The sequence below is a fragment of the Pteropus alecto genome, unplaced genomic scaffold (genome assembly GCF_000325575.1).
Source record: "Pteropus alecto unplaced genomic scaffold, ASM32557v1 scaffold280, whole genome shotgun sequence".
Taxonomy (NCBI): Eukaryota; Metazoa; Chordata; class Mammalia; order Chiroptera; family Pteropodidae; genus Pteropus; species Pteropus alecto.
In genome coordinates this window covers 189,149-209,349 of record NW_006430057.1, presented here as the reverse complement: position 1 = coordinate 209,349, position 20,201 = coordinate 189,149, and the positions used below count along the sequence as shown (strand labels likewise).

At 38.0% G+C, this 20,201-nt stretch overlaps 1 protein-coding gene across 2 annotated transcripts; it reads right to left on the bottom strand.

Annotated features, from left to right (window-relative positions):
• Positions 1-3,855: 3,855 nt before the first annotated feature.
• On the bottom strand, positions 3,856-17,863 carry UPF3B (UPF3B, regulator of nonsense mediated mRNA decay). 2 transcript variants are annotated; one of them, XM_025046065.1, is made up of 11 exons: positions 17,610-17,863; positions 16,884-16,990; positions 16,605-16,711; positions 13,580-13,678; positions 12,102-12,212; positions 11,035-11,078; positions 10,396-10,578; positions 8,015-8,175; positions 7,378-7,666; positions 4,747-4,854; positions 3,856-3,988 (listed from the first exon to the last, which is right to left on the bottom strand). In XM_025046065.1, exons 1-11 carry the CDS (start codon positions 17,763-17,765, stop codon positions 3,980-3,982), a joined length of 1,374 nt encoding a protein of 457 aa, XP_024901833.1. In that variant the 5' UTR covers positions 17,766-17,863; the 3' UTR covers positions 3,856-3,979. The 2 variants fall into 2 exon arrangements, with proteins under 2 accessions (XP_024901833.1, XP_006904748.1); XM_006904686.3 differs by having other exon boundaries at positions 3,856-4,854.
• Between the last annotated feature and the right edge of the window lie 2,338 nt (positions 17,864-20,201).

Genomic DNA, 20,201 nt, shown 5'->3' with positions numbered 1-20,201 from the left:
GCAGGGCTTGAAGGGAGACATTTTAGGATGTTTGGGTATGAAGGGAAGGAGAAAAAAGGAGGGCAGTGAGAGGGTGGTGAGCTCAAAAGCTGGTCATGGAGATGAAAGGAAGGAGAGAGAATAAAAATGCAAGAAAACCAAGGTATAATGGGTAGTGTGGGGGTCTCAGAGGACATGGGGTGGGCCTGAAGGGCATCAGGAGGAGAGTCTGCCTTGAAAAGGAGAACAGTCATTTCCCATAATGGGAAGGGAAAAAGATGATGAGAGAATATTTTTTGTAAATTTAAGTTTTTAATTATGTAAATATTTTACATGGTTCCATTTGTATCCAATATGACCCTACATTTCCTCTCCTATGTGTTTCTCCAACAGAAAGGTGAATGAATATGCATCAAAAAGTATATACTAAATTGCTTACAACAGAATTATTTCTAATAGCTCCAGACTGGAAATTGTCCTAATCTATCACCAGGTGAAAGGATAAATTGTGGTATATTTACCAAGAGCTGCTATACGGCAGCAATTCTTAGGGAACCCTGGCAGGCCCTTAAGACCCTTTCAGAGGGTCTTTGAGGTCAAAGGCATTTTTATAATACAAGTAATTTGCTTCTTTCACTCTCGTCCTCTCATGAGTGTACCCTGGAGTTTTCAAGAGGCTACATGACTTGTAATGACTTCGTTGCTCTGACAGACATAGAATGTGTGCTTGTGTGCTCTTGCGTTTTAAATATTTAATTTCTAATACCATAAATATCAATAGGTATAATCCACACAAAGGCCCTTTGAGGTCCTTAATAATTTTGAAGTGTAAAGGGGTCCTACACTAAAATGTTTGCAAACCACTCTTATACATCAGTGAAAATGAACAAATTACAATTAACTACATGGCATAGACGAAGCTCACTAAAATGTGGAACAAAGGAAGCCAGACACAAAAGCATGCATACTGTATAATTCTATTTATGTAAAGACCAAAACCAGGCAAAGCGAATCTGTGCTATAAGTCAGAATCTTGATCTGGGTGCTGGGTGTATGAGTGTGCTCCCTTTGTGAAAATTCATCTAATTTTACACTTTAGGTATGTGTCTTTTTCTGTATGGGCGTCATATTTCAACATAAAGTTAAAAACACATTTGTATGGCTCTACAGACTAAACCAGAGATGAAACATTTAAGAGGTCTAGCTGCTATCCCAGTCTCTCCCCCTTCTCTCCCTCCCTTATAGACTATTTTCCCCATAGGTAATTTTTATTAGTTACTAATTTCTCCTTGCATTGTATTTTTTTTTGGGAAAATATCTGAATCGTTTCATTTTCATTTTATTTCAAATATTAATATATTTGTTGGAATAACCACCACCACCACCACCCCCCACCTTTCTATAGCAATACAAGAAGCTCCAGGATTTGACATGAGGTGCTTCTTGGTGCCCTCATGTCAAATCCTGGAGCTTCTTCTATTGCTATAGCAATAAAAAGGTGGGGGGTGGTGGTGGTGGTGGTGGTGGTTATTCCAACAAATGTCATATATGAGAAAGAATTTGTGAGGTGGTGAGAAGAAAACCAAAATGGCACTCAGCGGATGGCTTAGAGCACAGGAAATTACGAGGCTCAGCAGTCTCCTGCGGAGAATAAAGGCATTTGGAGAAAGAGGAAAGGATTTGATAGATACATGCATTCATTCAAGGTGAATGCCCTTACTATGTGCAATCATGGGATAGACTGTACTGTCTTTTGCAGCACAGTGTGGCTCATGTGCTGAGAGGGATCAGGGAATGCTGGGAGAGCAGAGGAACTCCTCCCCCAGCCTGGGCAGCAGAGGGTATGTGGGGAGGTCTTCAAAGAAAGGTCTGCTTGAGGGAAATCCTGACAGAGGAATAGGAGTGGGCACAGAAAAGGAGGGAGGGGTGGCTTTCCAGGAAGAGGGAACTATATTTGCAAAAGTGTAGAGGCCAAAAGCAGGTATCCAGGGCCTTCTAGGGTAGGTACAGGAGTCTGAGCTTTATCCTGGAGGCCAACAATTTGCAACTTCTTTAGCAGAATAATTGTTTTAAAGCCATTTTATATAGAAACGCACCATTGATTTTTCTCTTTCTTTTACACCCCTATACCAATCTGATAGCAAATCCTGTGGGATCCCTTCAAAATATATCTGGGATCCAAATGCTCCTCACTCCGCCCCCCACCTCCCCACCCTAGCCTCAACACTGCACCCTCTCTCTTGGATTATGACAAAACCTCCTAACTCTTCTCTCTTCTGACTTGACACCACCATCTTCTGAGCACAGCAACCAAAGTGATCCTGTTAAAACCAGTCTGATTGTGTCACTTATCCACTTGATCAGGATCTTCCTCTGGGTAAAGATCCAAGTCCCTACAATGGCCTACAAAGGGCAAATGCCAACAGACTCTTCCACCCCCGCCCCTCTGACCTCATCTCCAACCACTCTCACCTTCAATTCACTTTGCTTCAGCCACACTGACCAAATGCATTCCTATCTCAGGGCCTTGGCATTTGCTATTCCCTCTACCTGGAAGCTTCCTCCATCAGTCTCTTTAGGTCTTTATTCACATCACCTTCTCAGTGAGGCTTTCCCTAACCACCTTATCTAAAATTGCAACCTTTTCCCTCCACTCAGCATTCCCTACCCATACTCCTGCTTAATTTTGCTCCATAGAACTTATCTTAACATTTTGTCGTCTGACCCTACAATGTAAATTCCATGAAGGCCTGGATTGTGTGTTTTGTTCACTGCTGTATTCCCTGAGCCTACAATAGTGCCTCACACCCCAGATATAAGAAAGAACAAGGGAGCACACTAGAAAGATAGCACTGTAGAAAAGGAAGTCAAGATGGATTTTAAAAATTGCTTAGCAGGAGGGAGGGCCCTCCTGTAGTCTCACCAGTTGACCTGGTTTAGGGATTTTTCTCCAGCAACACTTGGCAGCTTAGTTAGGCAGGAGATTCCCACGCCAGTCCATGGTTATTTTCAGCTGCCTCTTGCCACAGTGGGCCCTGGTTTCTAAGGACAAGGACTTGTTTGAGTCTTTGACCCCCAGGGCCTGGCACGGTCAGTGATTAGTAAATGTTTGCTTAATGAATACATAAACAAGTAGAAGAAATTTAAAGGGAGGTGCAGAAACGTGGTTTACTGAGTTGGATTGGCAAGACAAGTAGAACAAGAGAGGTGCTGACACGAAAACAGCCTTAAGAGGGCTAACAACAGGCCCCAGGATAGGTAAGGAAGCAAGTGATGCCAACTCATGACTGATGGTTCCAGACCGTTGCTTCTCCTAAGACCAACTCCTCTAACCTCCGCAGCCAAGAGGGTCCGCATTTCACTAATGATCTCAATACTGCCAAATGCAATGGACACTTTACATTTCTTATTTTCCTTAACCTCTCTGTGGCATGAGACACTGCCAGCCATTCTCCTCCTTAAAAATTTCCCTTCCCTTCTTTTAGTACTCTCTTCCTCAGTTGAGAACCATTCTCTTTCAATCATCTTCGATGGCTCTTCCTCTTTATCTGCCTCATGGGATACTGGTTTCTAAAAGCCGAGGAAAACATAAAGTGGTGACTAAGTAAAGGCAAACTGATGCCACACTAGGAGGAGCTGGAAGGATTAGAATTAAGCAGCAGCTCGAGGATGTTGTCCAAACATTTTGGTTTTCTTATGGAACAAGAGTAGAAAACCATGATTTGACCTTCTTGGTGGGCAAAATAGACAGAACGCTAGTAAAGGCAGAAACAAATATCATTCATCCCCTTTCAAAATTCTGAAGAGGTTAATTCAGTATCAAATTTAATTTCTCAAAAGTAATAGCTAGTTAGTAAAGTAATAAACACACTTAGCTTTATATTTGAGTGATGTTGATATTTATTGACACCAATGCAAAACAACTAAAACTGAAAGTTGCTTATTTAAACAGGAACAAATATTGGTGCAGTTTCCTTCCTGGACGGGGCATGCACTCAGATCATGAGACCTAAGATAAAACAGACTGGATGGTCAAGAACCAAATGAAGGTTAAATTTTACTTATTAATATAAAAATTGCTAAAGACAAAAGGAGATGTTTAAAAATGTTCTTTATGCTAAGCTCACATAAGCAAACAAAAATCTAAAACTAATCCTAAAATTTTAGGACACAGGATATAGACATGGCATAACTAAATTTTGCATTAAGTGAACATTTGTTATATCCTTCACTGTACTTGCACTACAACCACATGCTTGTTGCTATGCTACACAAAGTCTACAGTAATCACTAACAATGACTATAACTAGATCTGAACAAGGCTTTTAGAAGTGACTCTGTTCCACCCAAATTAAGAAAATTCAATCCAGGATTAACAAAACTTTTTAAGTTTAGAGCCAGCTTCCTTATTTTCTTCTCGTGTCATACCTAATGAAGTCCTCACTTGACATTTCCGACCTGCAAATTGCAATGCATGTCCTCTCCCTAATCTTTGACACTTTAAAAGTTAATATGTAGGAACTGCATAAAAAAGGAAATTGTATTTCCAATGTGAACCTGCAATCAGGTTCCTGCTTTGACAAAAAACATACTCCTCTGCAGTGTACCCTACCAGCACAACGACCCCTTTTCTTTCTCTATTCCTTTGCCCGGAGGCACTTCTGGATTGCTTAATACATGCTCTTTGGCTGCCTAGACAGTCAGGAGGACACCTATAGCCATTTGGACTTATCACTCCTCTCCTCCTTCTTTTCTAATACCACTTTCCTGTTTTTTTTCTATTGCTGAATCTCCGGACTTGGTGCTGTCTTCAGGGGCACAGAGTCGATTTCGGCTTCGAGCTCCTGGTTGGTAAAGCTGCATTGCCGGGCGATCCTAAAGGAAAACAAAATGTTAATGTTGTAAGTTATATATTGTCATAAGTTATATATTGATATATACCAAAAACAACTCATATAAGACCAAAAATGTGAGGGCATGGTACATGACAGTAAGTGTTGATGGTTAATTTGCTTTTAACTGCCCACTTCCTTTCCCCTATCTCCAAAGAAAAACAACCATTTCATAAGTGTTATTTTATATGCCTAGGGTAAATTTTTGATAAATCTACTGCCTAATTTTCTTAAACATCTCAAGATGAACTGAATCAGCTTGATTTTTTTTTACTTAGAAACCACAGCCATTGCCTATTTCTTCTCCCCTCAGTAAATTGACTTTAAAATAAATGTACCACCATATAAGAAAACCTTAGGAGTAAAAACAATAACAAAGTATTCAGTCTTAAGTGGAGACCTCCCTGAACTTAGGAGCTCAGACCCCCATGTAACTTACAACAAACATGATTATTTCTTAATTCAAGTATAACAATGTAACCCCAGCTTGAGACTCTATCTCGGTGGTACTTTAGATCTCAGATTCCTAAATAAGCTTCAATAAAGTAATAATCATGTAGCTCTCACTTCAAGTAATGTGTTTGGTTTAATTACATATGATCCTGGAAAACTAAAGCGTATAGGCCTTTTTTAGAATTCACAAAAAATTACATAAGCCTTTCTTACCCTTCCTCTCTGATGTATAAAAGTTAGCCTTAAAGCATTATTCTCAGTTGAACAATTCCAGCAAAATATTTCACTATTTTCACAAGATGAAGTATTAAAACAGATGAGATTCCTGCATAGTATTTAAACAAATGGATGATGGGGCTCCCACTGTGCAAAGATGGGACAATTTAAATATCAACAAGGATAATAACTGATAATAACAAGTTGGAATACACCAAGTATTTCTAAATCTATGAGTTCTTAAAGACTAAACAAAAAACTCAATGATGACCTTTAGAAGTTGCTAGGACACCAACTCCTTACTCTGAATACAGTAAATAAAGGGAAAGGACCAAATGTTTATCTTGCCTTTCCTGTGTAAACTGAATTTTAGGCTAACCAAAGAGCTAATGAGGAAAATTCTTCTTTATAGAAGAACATCAGATAATAAATACAACAGGAAAGGCAGAATTCATACATCACCATTTTCAAGCCCCCCATGAAATAATTAATCTAAACAAAATCATTAGGAGGAAGGCTGACAAAAATTTTTATAGGAGATGCATCAGGCTTATAGTACTTGAAACTACTGATCAGTTGTTTTATTTCAACTTTTTATCTTAAAAAAAATTTTAATCTATAGAAATATTGTAAATTTTAAACAATGAATACCTAATATCTTTCTTTTAGATTAACAATTTTAACATTTTGTCATGTGCTTTTTCTGACTCTAGCGTGCACATATATACACATTATTTTTGCAGAACCATTTGAAAGTTACAGACATCATGACCCTCCACCCTAAATATTTCAGCTTGTTTATCCTAAGAACAAGGACATCCTATTATATAACCGCAATATAATTGCTATTGATTAATCATAACATTGCACTAAAAGGATACCCAGATATTATAGGTTTCCCGATACAATGTATAGGAAGTGTACATCACCACCTATGAAGTGTTCTTGCCAAAAATTGAGGCCTCTAGGTTAGGGGCTACCTGTTTTTGTGAGTAAAATATGGCACATGGCCATGCTCATTCTTTTTGCATATTGTCTATGTCTCCTTCTTATAGAGCTTAGTGGTTGTGAGAGAAACTATACGGCACACAAAGCCTAAAATGTTTACCATCTGGCCCTTTCTAGAAAAAAATTGCTGACCCCTGCCCTATATGTAACTGTCAGCTTTCGAGGAAACATAAAAGATAGAGGAATGTGTTAAATAATACCACAGTGATGTAATTAGCCAATCTGGACCGTTAGCTCTACAGAATAAATTGGTTTCTGCAACATAAATGTAGGACAAGAGCTGGGGAAATTGTATTAGGAGAGATTTAATGAGACATTTCAAGCAAATACAACCTGTGGACCTTGTTTAGAGCCAATAAAAAAGATATGAGACAACTGGGAAAATCCACAGAGTAGGTAGGATGTTAAGGAATTATTGTTATTTTGGGGTGTGAAAATGCTATTAGGATTATATATATTACTAAGAAAGAGTCTTGATCTCAAATATAGACATGTTTAAAGAAGAAATTATACATCCAGGATTTGCTTGAAAATCCTCCAGTAGGGGTAAAGTTGGGGGAGAGCAGAAAAGTTGGCCATGAGTTGATAACTGTTGAAGCTGAGTGATAGCTACATTGTATTATTCTGTGCTCTACTTTTGCATATGTTTGAAATTTCTTTAATAAGTTAAATAAAGGACCCATCCAATACTGAAAAAAATTGCAGATAGTTAAATTCTATAATAAACAATGAGCTAGCCCTGTCCTTTACATTTGCAGGAAAAGAAAAAAATTCCTCATGAAAAGAAACAAGTGTAACGAAAAGCAACAAGTGTAACGAAAAGCAGTACCTTGTTTCTTATGCGATCCCTCTTAACCACTTCCTCTTTCTTTTCAGTTTTTTCTGAGCCTACTTCTGTACTTTCAGTCTTCCTTCCTTTATCCCGAAGTGCTTCTTTCTCTCTTTTCATGTCATCCTCCTTTCTTTTAAAAGCCTTCTCTTTCTCATAGCGCTCCTTCTGCCTCCGGCGCTCTTCTTCTTGCCGCTTCAGTCTCTCTCTTTCCCGAAGAATCCGTTCTTGATCACGTTCATAATCTCGTTCTCTCTCCCTGTAGTCTCTGCCACTTTCATCTTCAGGTCTGCATGAAAAACAAATCTGAGAATGTTCCCTCAAAGATCTAACCACAAATGCAGGAACACTCTAATTCTGATTTGACCACTGCAATGAGCCTACACTTTTGGAGCAGAGTAAAAACTACCAGCATTTTGAAAAACAACAGAAAATAAAAAATAAAAATAAAATTAATTAAAAAAAAAAAAAACTGACAGTCATTTACCCAGATTAAGATACTAGAAAAATTAAAATGTTTCTTTCTCATACCCCTGCCCCTGGTAAACAGCTTATCTTACTTCAGATGTAAGTCCAGGATATAGCAGTAAAATTAGCATCTTGAAAACAAAAGTACCAAAGAGCCTCGCCTACGAACCTCTTAGGCTTTTCATCTTTAAGTTCACCATCAGAACGTTTGGGCAATGTACAACTCTGCCCACTGGCTCTTTCATCATTCAGATTCTCTTTATCCAATTTCTTGGCCTTTTCTCTTTTGTCCAATTCCTTTTCATCTCCCTTTTCTGGCTTCTTAAGCAGCTTTAAAGAGAACAAATTTATTTTTATTTTGAAGGGTGGAACATTGTCTTCTGAGTCTATCAAAGGAAACAATATACTAAATTTTTTAAATTTTGACTGCAGAAAGCCCCCATCTCTGCAGGTACTCAAACTTTCAAGTGAACAACTAGCACACAAGAGCAACAATTTACTAAAAGGTTGCTATTAATGTGAAAATGCTACCTACTCAAATGAAGTGGTTTAAAACATTGTGGCAATAGGATCAAGACTCCTTTGGTTTTAAATGGGTTAACCTTTAAGTGAACCAATGCATACTTCCAAGTATGCCTTCTGTAGCAAAACGGCATGTCAATATTTAACTTTACCTTGATGGGAAAATATGCCACAAATTTAAAATGCTAGGTACATCATTACTGTTGGAGTGTTTTTATGTAGCACTTGGAATGACAACTACCTTAGTCACCAAAGGAGTGATCTATTGCAAGAATAATTCTGCCTTGAGCCTGAGAGTAAGATACTTATGATGGTCCAATCATTATCATTAGAGATAAATAGCAAGAATTAGTTGGGGTTTGATTTTTTAAAATCCAAATACTTCATACAACAGAACAGTGAAGTTCCATCTCTACTGAGTAGGAACTCTATTCAATGTCTCATATGTAACGGAAAGCAATCCGAAAATAAAAGTGCTTTATAAAGTCAAAATTTCTAACAAAAGTTTCTTTTTCTCACCACTGCTACAGATCTCTCTAAAATACCTCCGATGTTGTATATTCAGAGAGATTCTTAAGCAAAATAGAATTTCAAGTCTCAGCATGAAGGCATCATACAAAGGTTCATCTCAGGGTGAAGGCATTATACAAGTCCTCAAGCAAAAGGCCAAGCACCAAAAGATTTAAGCATGAAGTTATTTCAGCACACAGACAGCCACTGCAAATGCGGAGTCCACACTGGACACTAAGAAGGCACCAGTGTAAAGTGAGGATACCATGTGCAGGCTTCACTGGAAATGTTCTTATTTCTCTAATGAACATTTGTTAGAAGCCAAGATGTTCATTACTCTAATAAGAACATTAATGTATATTTCTAGCATGGTTGGCTCTACCTCCTGCCTTGCTGACAGTTAGGGAATAGCAAGTCAAATCACTTGCAGCATGGCAGAGAACGACTGCTAGAAGGAATTAAGTTGGGAATTTCCTCACCCTGCAGCCAAGCCCCTTATCACCAATAATGAGCCTTGGGGAACCACATAAACTGCTGAATTTTGAGGAGGTAACAGGAGACCCTGCCACCACCTCTACCTCTGTAAGATTTTCTCTTTTTCTGAAATTCCCCAGGAACTTCACTGGAGCAAGGGCTGCCCAAGCCATGCCCTCAGAAGGGAAGCAGCAAGGCTGGGATCATTTTGCTCACAGATTCCCAGGTAGAGGCAAGAAGGTAACATGGGAATCATCTGAGAGGGTAAAGCACAGAATGCAGGATATTATCTCTAGTACTTCCACAAGGCAGACAGTTATGAGAAGCAGATAAAAAAGAAGAGAAAGCTATTTAGGCACAGTTGTCCTCTGGCTGTATATTGCTGAAGCTTCTGGGTACACAGCAGAGCATCAGGAAGTCCTCCAGGCTTCCTTTAAAAAACGGAATTTAAAATGGCTAGCTTTTAAGAAGATTCCAGTCAGTCTGAAGGGGTTTTCTATAGATAACACTACCACCACCACCAAAAGGACTTATTAACTAAGACCTGTGTGTGTGACATGATACTAGGTGTTCTGTATCATGTACTTGGTCCTTACATTTTTCTGATTCACAGCTTGTAACAGAAACCTGTGTACCTGAAGACAGTGGAAAACAAACAGATGAGGCAACTTCATGTATCAAATATGAAGGCAAAGCTGAATAAAAACTGTAATTCATGCCAGCCAGCCCTAAGCCCTTAATTATGAAGAACTGAAAGTATAATCACCCCAAAATTGAACATTTTCAATGATAAAAATAATAGAGATGTGCACTGAAGAAATGTGTAAACTACTTAATCCTTTCAAATTACCTTAAAATTAAAAAAAAAAAAATAGTACCATTAGTATTATAGGGAAGATTTCTATTGGTTCATCTCCCCCACCAAAAAAAACAGACAAAAACAAAACTGAAAAATTATATTTATATAACACAAGATACATGCATATTTAAAGAAACAGATACATGCAATTTTCAGCAACATGCTGTCCGTTTTATTTTTCATACCTTAATCTTTGGTTCATCCTTTAATCTGTCCCTTTCTGGAACCCTGTCTATCTTCTTTAGCTTTTCTATATCTTTCCTTTTTCGTTTCTCTTCTTCTTTCCACTTCCTCCTCTCTTCTTCTCGTTGTCTTTTTCTTTCTATTTCTCGCCTCCTCCTTTCTTCCCTTTTTTCTTCTCTCATTCTCTAAAAAGAAACATCAAAATCAGCCTTCAAACAGATAAATATCACCAAAAACTTAAATTAATCCCAAAGGCATGGTGGGCACCCGCTACACTGGATCATCTTTCCTTCCTGCTTTCTACAAAGTGGCATTCTACTTTGTTAATACTCTCCCCACCCCATTCAGAATGTGAGAGAGAAAATAAAGACCAGAGCCTGCTGCCTTGCTATATTTCCAGAGGCTTTCAGAAAATCAAGAGAGTGTCTATGGGAGAAGCTAAGGACTCTCTGGGTTTGCAGGGTGATTCCTTGGTCCAACAACCAAAGAAAATGAGAGGGCCACTGAGCCAAATCTTTAAAGAATAATGGTAAGGGGAAGCAGCTATTTCTCCTATAGGATCCCAATGTTCTTAAAACGTTTATAGAATGTGAACCAATGAAATAAAAGTATTGAGAGAACTATAAAAACAAAAGGTTTACCTGCTTGTTTTTCAGGAAGCTCAATAGTGGGGTTGTCTTTTTAGCTACATAAATGTAAACAGATTATTAATAATACTTGTCAACCCCTAGAAAGGATTCCATTTTCTGACATTCCCTGCCAACCACCCAAGGTGGGAAAAACTATACCCTTTAAACAGAAAGTTCACAACTATATTATTTGAAAGAAATTTTACAGTCTTCTAATTCTCTGCAAGTTTAAAATATCTTTTAAAATCTGAAGAAATACAAAACAATAAAACATTTTTTAAAAAGTGTAATTACTAGTGTTGGTGAGAATTAAGTACAAAAGACATTCTCTTATTTTACAGATGGAAGTATAAATTTGTCCAACTGGGAAGACACTGGGGGAAGGGGTAAAACTATCTAATCCTTCCTACCTATAATTTCACTTCTAGGAGTTTATTCTAAGGAAATTATCAGAGATGGACTTATACTATGTACCCATTAATAAAAAACCATTTTTAGAAGAACATTTAATTATTTTTCAATATTCTGAACAATGTCATCTAGCCTTGTAGCTAGCTTTTGAAAATATATTTTCTTCAGGTAAATTCCTAGGAGTCGACATCCTGAGTCAGAGGCTATGCTTATGTTTAGAGCTGATACAGTAGTGACAGCTTACTATTAGAACCAACATCCAAGCTAGAATTTCTCAAGAGGTTTTCGGTCTTGCAGTGACTAGATTTGTTTTTTGGTATTTTACATCAAAAAATTTTTTTAGAAATACTAGCTTATTACTAGAAAATACCAATTGATCTTCAAATGCTTACCAATATCTAAAGGTGCCATATGAATCTTCAAACTTTTTATACTTATGCTACATTTGTGTGGCACTAAATAGGTCACAGAGAATTTTCCCCATCTAATCAACGCATACTCTCATAATACTGTGACACAGGTATTATCTGCACTTTACAGTAGAAGAAACAGTCTCAGAGAAGTTAGCGCTTTCCCCATGATCACACAGCTAGCAAGTGACAGAAGTGGGAGTCAGACAAGTCTTCCGATGAAAAAGCTGTTGCCCTCAATTCCTTTTGCCCACTTACCTATTAATTCTCTATTTTTAGCTTCTATTTCCTCTAGTAGTGTCTCTGGAGTAGATGTCATTTTCTCATTATCTGCAGCATAACTTTCCAAAAATTTTCTATATTCTGGATCTAAATAATTAAGTAAACAGAAAGTATAGCATATTTTAAACAAAACAGGAAATTATTATCTAGGATATTTATCAAGAAGATAATTTTCTACTTCATGGAAGACTGAAAATAAACCTATATTCATAAGATACACTACCTAGTATTTTATTGGTTACTACTCTAAGAACTCCTAGAAGAGATACCCACAAAGGGAGTATGGTGTATCATAGGCTCAGGAAAAAACAGAACCTCCAGGGATGACACATAGCTTGCTTTTAAGTCACTACTAATCCAGAGTTATATTTATGGGAGAACTGTTACAGTTATGTGTATATAGTTGTGTACATAGTTGTAGTATGTATTTATGTATTATGTATATAACCAATTCTCATATGGGTATACCTCACTTCAAGTAAACTCAATGTATGAAAATCAGATATTCCAAAAAGGTAAATTAGGGAGATGTCTTAGATGTGGCACCAGAGGTGATGGTAATTCCTGGAGGTCTTTCCTAGATGCCTCCTACATGTGTTACTCAAGCAGGGTAACACATGTGTCATTATATTCCTTGTATTTGGAGTTTCTATGCAGTGTGGGACATGTCACTTGGTTAGTCTCCCAGGTCTGAATCTACAATATAATCAATAAGCAGCAGTGCATTGAGTCTTTTTTGTGTTCTTTATAAAATACCCATTATAGTAATAAATAATGAAAATCAAACTAGATGATTCTAAAATATCGATCTGATATAAAATATTGCAGGTAAGCCCTTACCCAACATAAGTGACAGAGATCTCAAAATCTGGATCCAGTTTACCGGTAGTAAGTGGCAATTATTCCAGATTTTAGTTCCTGTATTTCAGTTCAATGTAATTACTATGTGTGCAGCTGACTGAATATTCAAAGTGTAGAAAACAGGACTGGCACCTTCAGTTACTTTATATTAAGTTATTTAAGTAAATATATTTTTCCATCACAGCTCTCAATGATAAATCATCCTCTTTATAAAAATAATGGAAACTAAAAGTCAAGTAAATAACCATAAAAATGGTAAGAGGCCCCAAGGAGTTGTACTTTGAAACATCTGATTTTTTTCCATTGTCTTCTAATTAACAAACTTAAGGTGATTTCTACACAATCGTCAACAATAGCATTGCTTAATGGTGGAGGAATAAAATGCCACTAGCCAAAGAGAGTGGAAACTCCATAGGAAATACACTTCCATTATAACAGTTAAGCAAAGCTTTCATCAATGAATTATATTTCTTATAAACTTTATCCAATATGTTCTCTTATTTAAAAGACTGGAGTCCAATTAATTCCCACAAAGGTAATATTTTTTTTAAAACCCACAGCAATAGCATTACATAACTAGAACTATACTGTACCATCATCGATAGTCCCAACTTTGGTATCTCTTTTCTTAGTCTTCTTTTTTGCAGCTTTTTGAAAAGGTGCAAATTCTACTATAGCAGGATATTCCTGACCTGTTTAGAAAAAAATATCACTTGCTATAACAAAGAAAATGTCAAGTGGATAAAAGGGAGCCAACCCACCGTTCTCTAGGCTTCCTTAGATCGCAGTCATCTGAGAAGGGTCTCCCAATGGGCATCAATCACACTGGCACAACTAAAATGAACATGCTATCAAAGGAGCCCCAAGTTCAATACTGATAAAAAGATACAGCAGGGAAATAAAACATTCATTTCAATTCCACTTCTAAAGTGTAATATTTTGATATGTGTATGAGGGGGAATCTATAAGCTAATTTTCATTTAAAAGCACATCAGAAATCTCTAGAATAAGCAAATCTATAGACAATTTAGTGGTTATCTAGAGCTGGGGGATAGTGGTGGGGAGAATTAAGAGTGATGGTAAATGGGTATGGGGTTTCTCTTTGGAGTGATGAATGTGTTCTAAAATTGAATGTGATGATAGCTGCACAACTCTGAATACACTAAAAAACCCTGAACCATACATTTTAAAAGGGTGAATTTTATGATATGTGAATTACATTGCAATAAAGCTGTTATTTAAAAAAAAATATACCAGGACACCAAAAGTACAGGCAACAAAAGTAAAAGGATAAATTAGACATTAAAAACTTCTGTGCATCTAAGGACACAATCGACATAGTGAAAAGGCAATCTATGAAACAGAAGAAGATAGATGTTCACGTGCTCAAGTATATGAAAACGTTAAAATATTACCTCACTAATCAGGGAAATGCAAATCAAAATCACAAAGAGCTATCACCTTATACCCATTAGAATAGTTATTATTAAAGGGAAAAAATCCAGAAAATATTGTGTTGGTGAGGACCTGGAGAAATTAGAACGCTTGCACATTACTGATGGGATGTAAAATTGTGCAGCTTCTATGGAAAACAGTATGACAGTTCCTTAAAAAATTTAAAATAGAATAATGACCTAGCAAGTCTACTTTTAGGTACATATTCAAAAGAAGTGAAAGCAGAGACTTCAATAATTATTTGTACACTCACACTCATAGAAGCATTGTACAGACTAGCCAAGAGTAGGAGGAAGCAACCCAAATGTCCCTTGACAGATGTATGGATAAACAAAATGTAGTATATACAATGGAATATCATGATAAAATGACGGTTGCCAGAGGATGGGGGAAGGGAAATGGGGAGTTGTTTAATTGGTATAGAGTTTATCTTGAAAGAAGAAAAATGTCTAAAGACTGGTTGCACAACAATGAGAATGTACTCAACACAACTGTACACTTAAAAATGGTTAAAATGGTAAATTTTATTTGTGTATTTTACCACAATTTTTTAGAATGCAAATAAAAATAAAGGAATGAGGTAATGATACATGCTATAACATGGATGAACCTTGAAAACATGCTACATAAGCCAGTCACAAAAGGCCATATATTGTATGATTCTGTTTATATGAAATGTTCAGAATAGGGAAATCCATAGTTAGTAGATTAGTGGTGGCCAGGGGCAAGGGCAGGGGGAGGGTTGGGGAAGGAATGGGAGATGACTGCACATGGATATAAGATTCTTTTTGGAGTGATAAACACATTCTGGATTGACACAGTGGTGATGGCTGCACAACTTAACTTGATTTTGGTGAATGGAGAATCGGACACACACACACACACACACACACACACACACACACACACACACACACACACACACACACACTCACAAAAACTACACACACACACACACACACACACACACACAAATAAACCAGACTGAAGCAGAAGGAAATTGTGGAAGATAGGCTGAAAAAAAAAAAAACAGAAGCGAGGCCAGACAATGAAAGATTCTGGCCACCAACCTAAGCAGTTTGGACTTTTCACAAATGTTATCTTAAATCACTATTTTCAAAAAGATTAATTTCATGGCAATATGACAGACTGAATTATACAGAAATGTGAAAAATGGAAAACCCTGTTAAGTTTAGAGAAGTGGCTAAGCATTAAGTGACAAGGACATAAAGTATGAAAGTATTAGTAAAACCAGATGAACAAGACATTACAAATTTAGAAGATACAGCCCTTGTTTAAATGTAAGGGATAAAAAGGAGAGGAAAAAGTTAAACACAACTCAGATTTCCAGCTAAATCACTAGGAAATTATTGCTATTGAATAAAGTTGGAGGGCAGAAGTAGATAGTTGGTGGGGATTAATAAAAGATGGACAAACAGTGGCAATCCTTCTACTTTTATAGGCATATTCCCTGACAAAGATTTCTTTTTCACTAACTTTGAAGTAATGCTGAAAAAACAAAACTCAACAGAAAGACATTATGATTGCAAATCCAAAGAAAATGGCAAATGGCAGCTCAGACATTCTCCAGTTAAATGTTGCAAGCAGCAGAAAATAAATAAAAAGAGTTAAGGCAGAAGTTTTTCTTCCCTCTAGACTCCTGGATACAAAGTGGGAGATCATTAAGTTTGATGTTTTAATTATATACAACTTAGACTGTTAAATGGTACTCGAACACAGAACTATTGGCTGAAAGGATCTGAAGTAAATAAATGTTGGTCCCTGAAGCAAGATGAGAAGTAAACATTTAAAACTTGTCACACAACTTTAAAGAGTCACTTATCAGTATTAGTGCTGAAATTAGTAAATAGTCAAAACAACAGATTTTCTAATCCAGGGCAAACAATCTGTCACAGGAAATGTCAATTTCATTCAGTTAATCAAACCACAGAAATAACAAGTTAATAAAAATACCAGAGGACTGAAAAGTCACATATCTATGTATAAGATTATATTAGGTTTATCAATGCAAACCCTAAATGTTACACATTTCATCACCCATGATTTTAGAAAAGCTATCAAGGCGTTGAGAAAACACTGTGATACACGCATTGTCTTAAACACACAAATGACAAAGAAACCCTTTCAGTTACTAGGACTCACCTTTATTGTCAAGGAATACATAACCATCAAAGCGATCCCTGAACAAAATAATGTCCTCCTGGTTTTTAAAGTTGATGTATGCTCTGGCATACATATGAGGATACAGACTGCAAAGAGGAAAGCAATGATGTAAATGTGTTTGCAGGTGTTGGCTGAATTACAAGAATGCATATATTAAAAAGATAGGCCCAAAAATCAAATGGAAAACATTAGTAGGTTAAAAAACAAGGAAGAAACCTTTTTCATTTACCCCCTCCCTCTTTTATTTATATATTTTACCTAGTATCATTAGAAAAAAACTCAAAATAATCATGCTCAGGCATAGGCTGAAGATGTTCCTGAAGCTGCTCCTTGGTCAACGTAGGAGGTAATCTTCGAATTACCACCTTCAGAAATGAGCAAAATCAAATTAGTACAAATCAATTTTCTGTCATATCTGAATCACCATCCCTAAAGAAAGCTGGACTTTAAAAGATGAGATCACTTATAAAAACCACGAACTCTTGATTTATTATTTCCCTATCCAACAACGAAACTCTTCCTCATTTAGCATAAAGAATTCAAAACTCTAATGAATACCCCAAATTCCCTCATCGTTCCAAATCTGGCCCCCAGACCATTAACTCCCCCACTCCCTCAACTTGTCTTCATTAATACTTCTACCACAAACCACTCCCACCCCTGATAGCCCGCCCCTTCACTGTTCAATAATTCCCCCAATTAATGTTTTAATTCTTCATTCTCTTTATTATCGTTACCCTCTCCCATTATCATCTCACAGCTCTGACCTAAATCTTTCTTGTCTGGTAGCCCCCTTCTCCGCCACTCCCACCCTGGAGCTTAGCCGTGAGGGGCCCCCCTTTTCGGTCGAACAGATGAGACAGTGTGATACGATTTTACCACAGGTGAAGAATCAGAAGGGGAGACTGGCAGAGGAAGAAGGCAGCCCCATTCCCAAATGCAGACGCATCCCGCCCTTTCACCAGCCAGCAACCAGTCAAGCACCTTGCTCAGCGCCTCTTTCTTCTCCTTGTTCCGATCCTGCTTATCTTCTCCTTTGGTGCTGTCCCCCGAAGCCCCACCGCCGCTACCTGTGGCCCCGGGGGGAGTCAACAGGGTTACTCGTTTCTCCTTAGGTCTATGGTCCTTCTCCTCCTTCATGGCCACTCGAAGTTCGGCCCGAAAGCCGCTACTGCCGGTACCTACAACTCCCCGCTCGCTCCCGTCACAGCTCCGCCCCCAACTGACGCCCTTAGTGATAGGCCGGCCCCGCGTTCCATTGGGCCTCGTTGGGATCTCGCGATATTTCAGAGCGGCCAGCTTCCTTTCGAGGAGAGGTTTTAACACCTGGCCTTAGATTCGGGCCTTCCGTATCCCTGCACCGCCCAATCCCCTCACGGCCCAGACTCCCCTGGGGCCGCTCTCCATACGTCATTAGCAACTCCGCCATCTTGATAGAGCGACTCTTTGGCGGACTGCAAATCCCGGCATGCAAAGCAGTTACCTGCTTTTTGCCGGGAGTTCTGGAACTGTAGATGTCTCGGGGCCTCTATTTGTAAATAAAATGAATAATATTGCAAGTTTAGTGTTTTTCTGATCAAAAGATAGGTGCTTCGTGCTGTACTTCACATTGTGTTCCTCACATACACCTGATATTATCCAAAGTTTATCTCACGAGGGGAACAACTTGTATTGTCTATCACTAATTCTAAGGTGAGCTGAAGTTGCCACCCCAAAATATGTCTTTTGGGATATTGGTTATTTTAAGCTGGTTATTTTTAAGAAAAAGACTCAGGAAGAACCTTTCACCTCCCTAAAAGGATTTAGATAGAGGACCTGCTCCAAATATATAGTTTAATATGAACTAGTGTGCAAGACAGGGAGAGACCTAGCAAGTCTTCTGTGTCCCATTGTTAAAGATGACCTAACAAACATTTATTTACCAAATAGTTGCTTTTCCATCTCCACGTGAATTGCTTCCCTGCTCTTTGAGGTCCCAAACCACAACCAAGTTTTAGATTAAGGTGACATAATAGCCTTAACTGCCCTATCCGTCTAGTTTCATATTCTCATGGAACTCCCATATTACTAGATTTGGTCATTTTTCTCCCATCATTTTTGTCACGTTTATTTGAATATTAGTCCAGCCAGAAGAACTTAGAACAGTAGAAGGAAAATTATCTTTTCTACATGCAAGTTTGGCAAGTCAGCCAAGTGACTTTTCTGGCTGGAGACTGTTTGCTTTGGGACTGCTGCAGATGAAGGGATCCTGGGGCATCTGAAAGGCTGGCAGTGGTAAGAGTTTTTGCCATGTCAGCACACCCTCAGATCTCTGTGGGATCTGGTGAAAGTGAAAGTAGTGAGAATCATTTATTCTCTTTCTAAATGTAGACTAGCAGGAGTAAATTTGGTGAAACTAGTTTCCTGGGCAAAGGACTCTGGTACTGTTGATCCCATTTCTCCCTGAGATGGTCATTGTTTTTCTTGGTCTATGTTGTTTGCCCTGTTCTATGTTTTAAGAAATTGGCTTTGATCTCCTCTTTGGTTTCTGCCATCAGGAAGGCCACGTATCAGTGTGCATTTCATAGCCAGTCAGGTAGGCTGGGAATTCTGGGCAGCTGTATCCAGTAGGATAAAAGCACAGGAATACCTGGGGCTTGCGACTAGGCAGCTGTAGCCCTTTGACTGGCATCTTTTCACCTTTTTGTGTGACCTTGCTAGCTCACAGGGGAATTTGCCATGAGGAGTGCCATCCATAAGGAGCCTTTGACTTCTCAACTTTTGTTGCTTTCTCACCTGTAATAATGAAGGGCTTTTACTGTCTTAGATGACTCTAGCAGTGAGCTTGTGGATCTTGTGAGGGCTGCATCCTTTGCACTCTCTAGTGAACCCATCTTGCTTCCCTGGCTAAGATAAAAAAGCTTATTGGTTTCAGGTGCTATTGAGATTAATAGATCCTACTTGTCAAATGGCCAGATGATGGATTCTTTGAATTGGAAAAACTTCTAACGTGGAAAACTTTTGAGAGCACTTATTATAACAGCTGTTTGCTACCTATAGAAAGACCAAATTTCAAAAGTGGATAGAAAGAAATATAATGACTAGCCTTACAAAAATGAGGTGGAGAAGCCTTATTGAATTTGCTGCCTCAGATTCCCCTCATGGGTCTTCCAGATACTGATAAAAGCATTAGGTTAATTAAGAAGAGACTGGGAAGAAGCCAAGGGGAGAGTCAAGAGACTCTTGGAATTTTTTTCAAATGTCATTAAGAAATAACGTCAATAATGCAACTATTGATAGGATCAAAAGAAATAGAAAACAGAAAAGAAATATTCACAGGACTCATCCCATGATATCGGAAATCTTTAGATGGTTATTAAGAAATGGGATAAATAAAGTAGACATTGATGGGGTTTAAAAAAGGTTTTAATAGAGCACTGCCTAAGGTTGGGCAGGCAAAGAGACCCCCTTTTGGTCCCCCAACATTAAAGGGTCTCAAACAAGTCAGATCTATTTACCACAATTTAAAAAGCCAGAAGGCAAAACTACAATGAGAAACTTGACTAGTAATTGCTGGGGGAAGCTGTTAGGCCAATT

Coding starts and splice junctions, on each gene's coding strand:
- UPF3B (XM_006904686.3), bottom strand. CDS start 17,765: ATGAAGGAGGAGAAGGACCATAGACCTAAGGAGAAACGAGTAACCCTG. Junction 7,667..8,014: donor AAAGATGAAAAGCCTAAGAG/GTTCGTAGGCGA, acceptor TTTTTCATGCAG/ACCTGAAGATGAAAGTGGCA. Junction 4,855..7,377: donor GGGATCGCATAAGAAACAAG/GTACTGCTTTTC, acceptor GTTTTCCTTTAG/GATCGCCCGGCAATGCAGCT.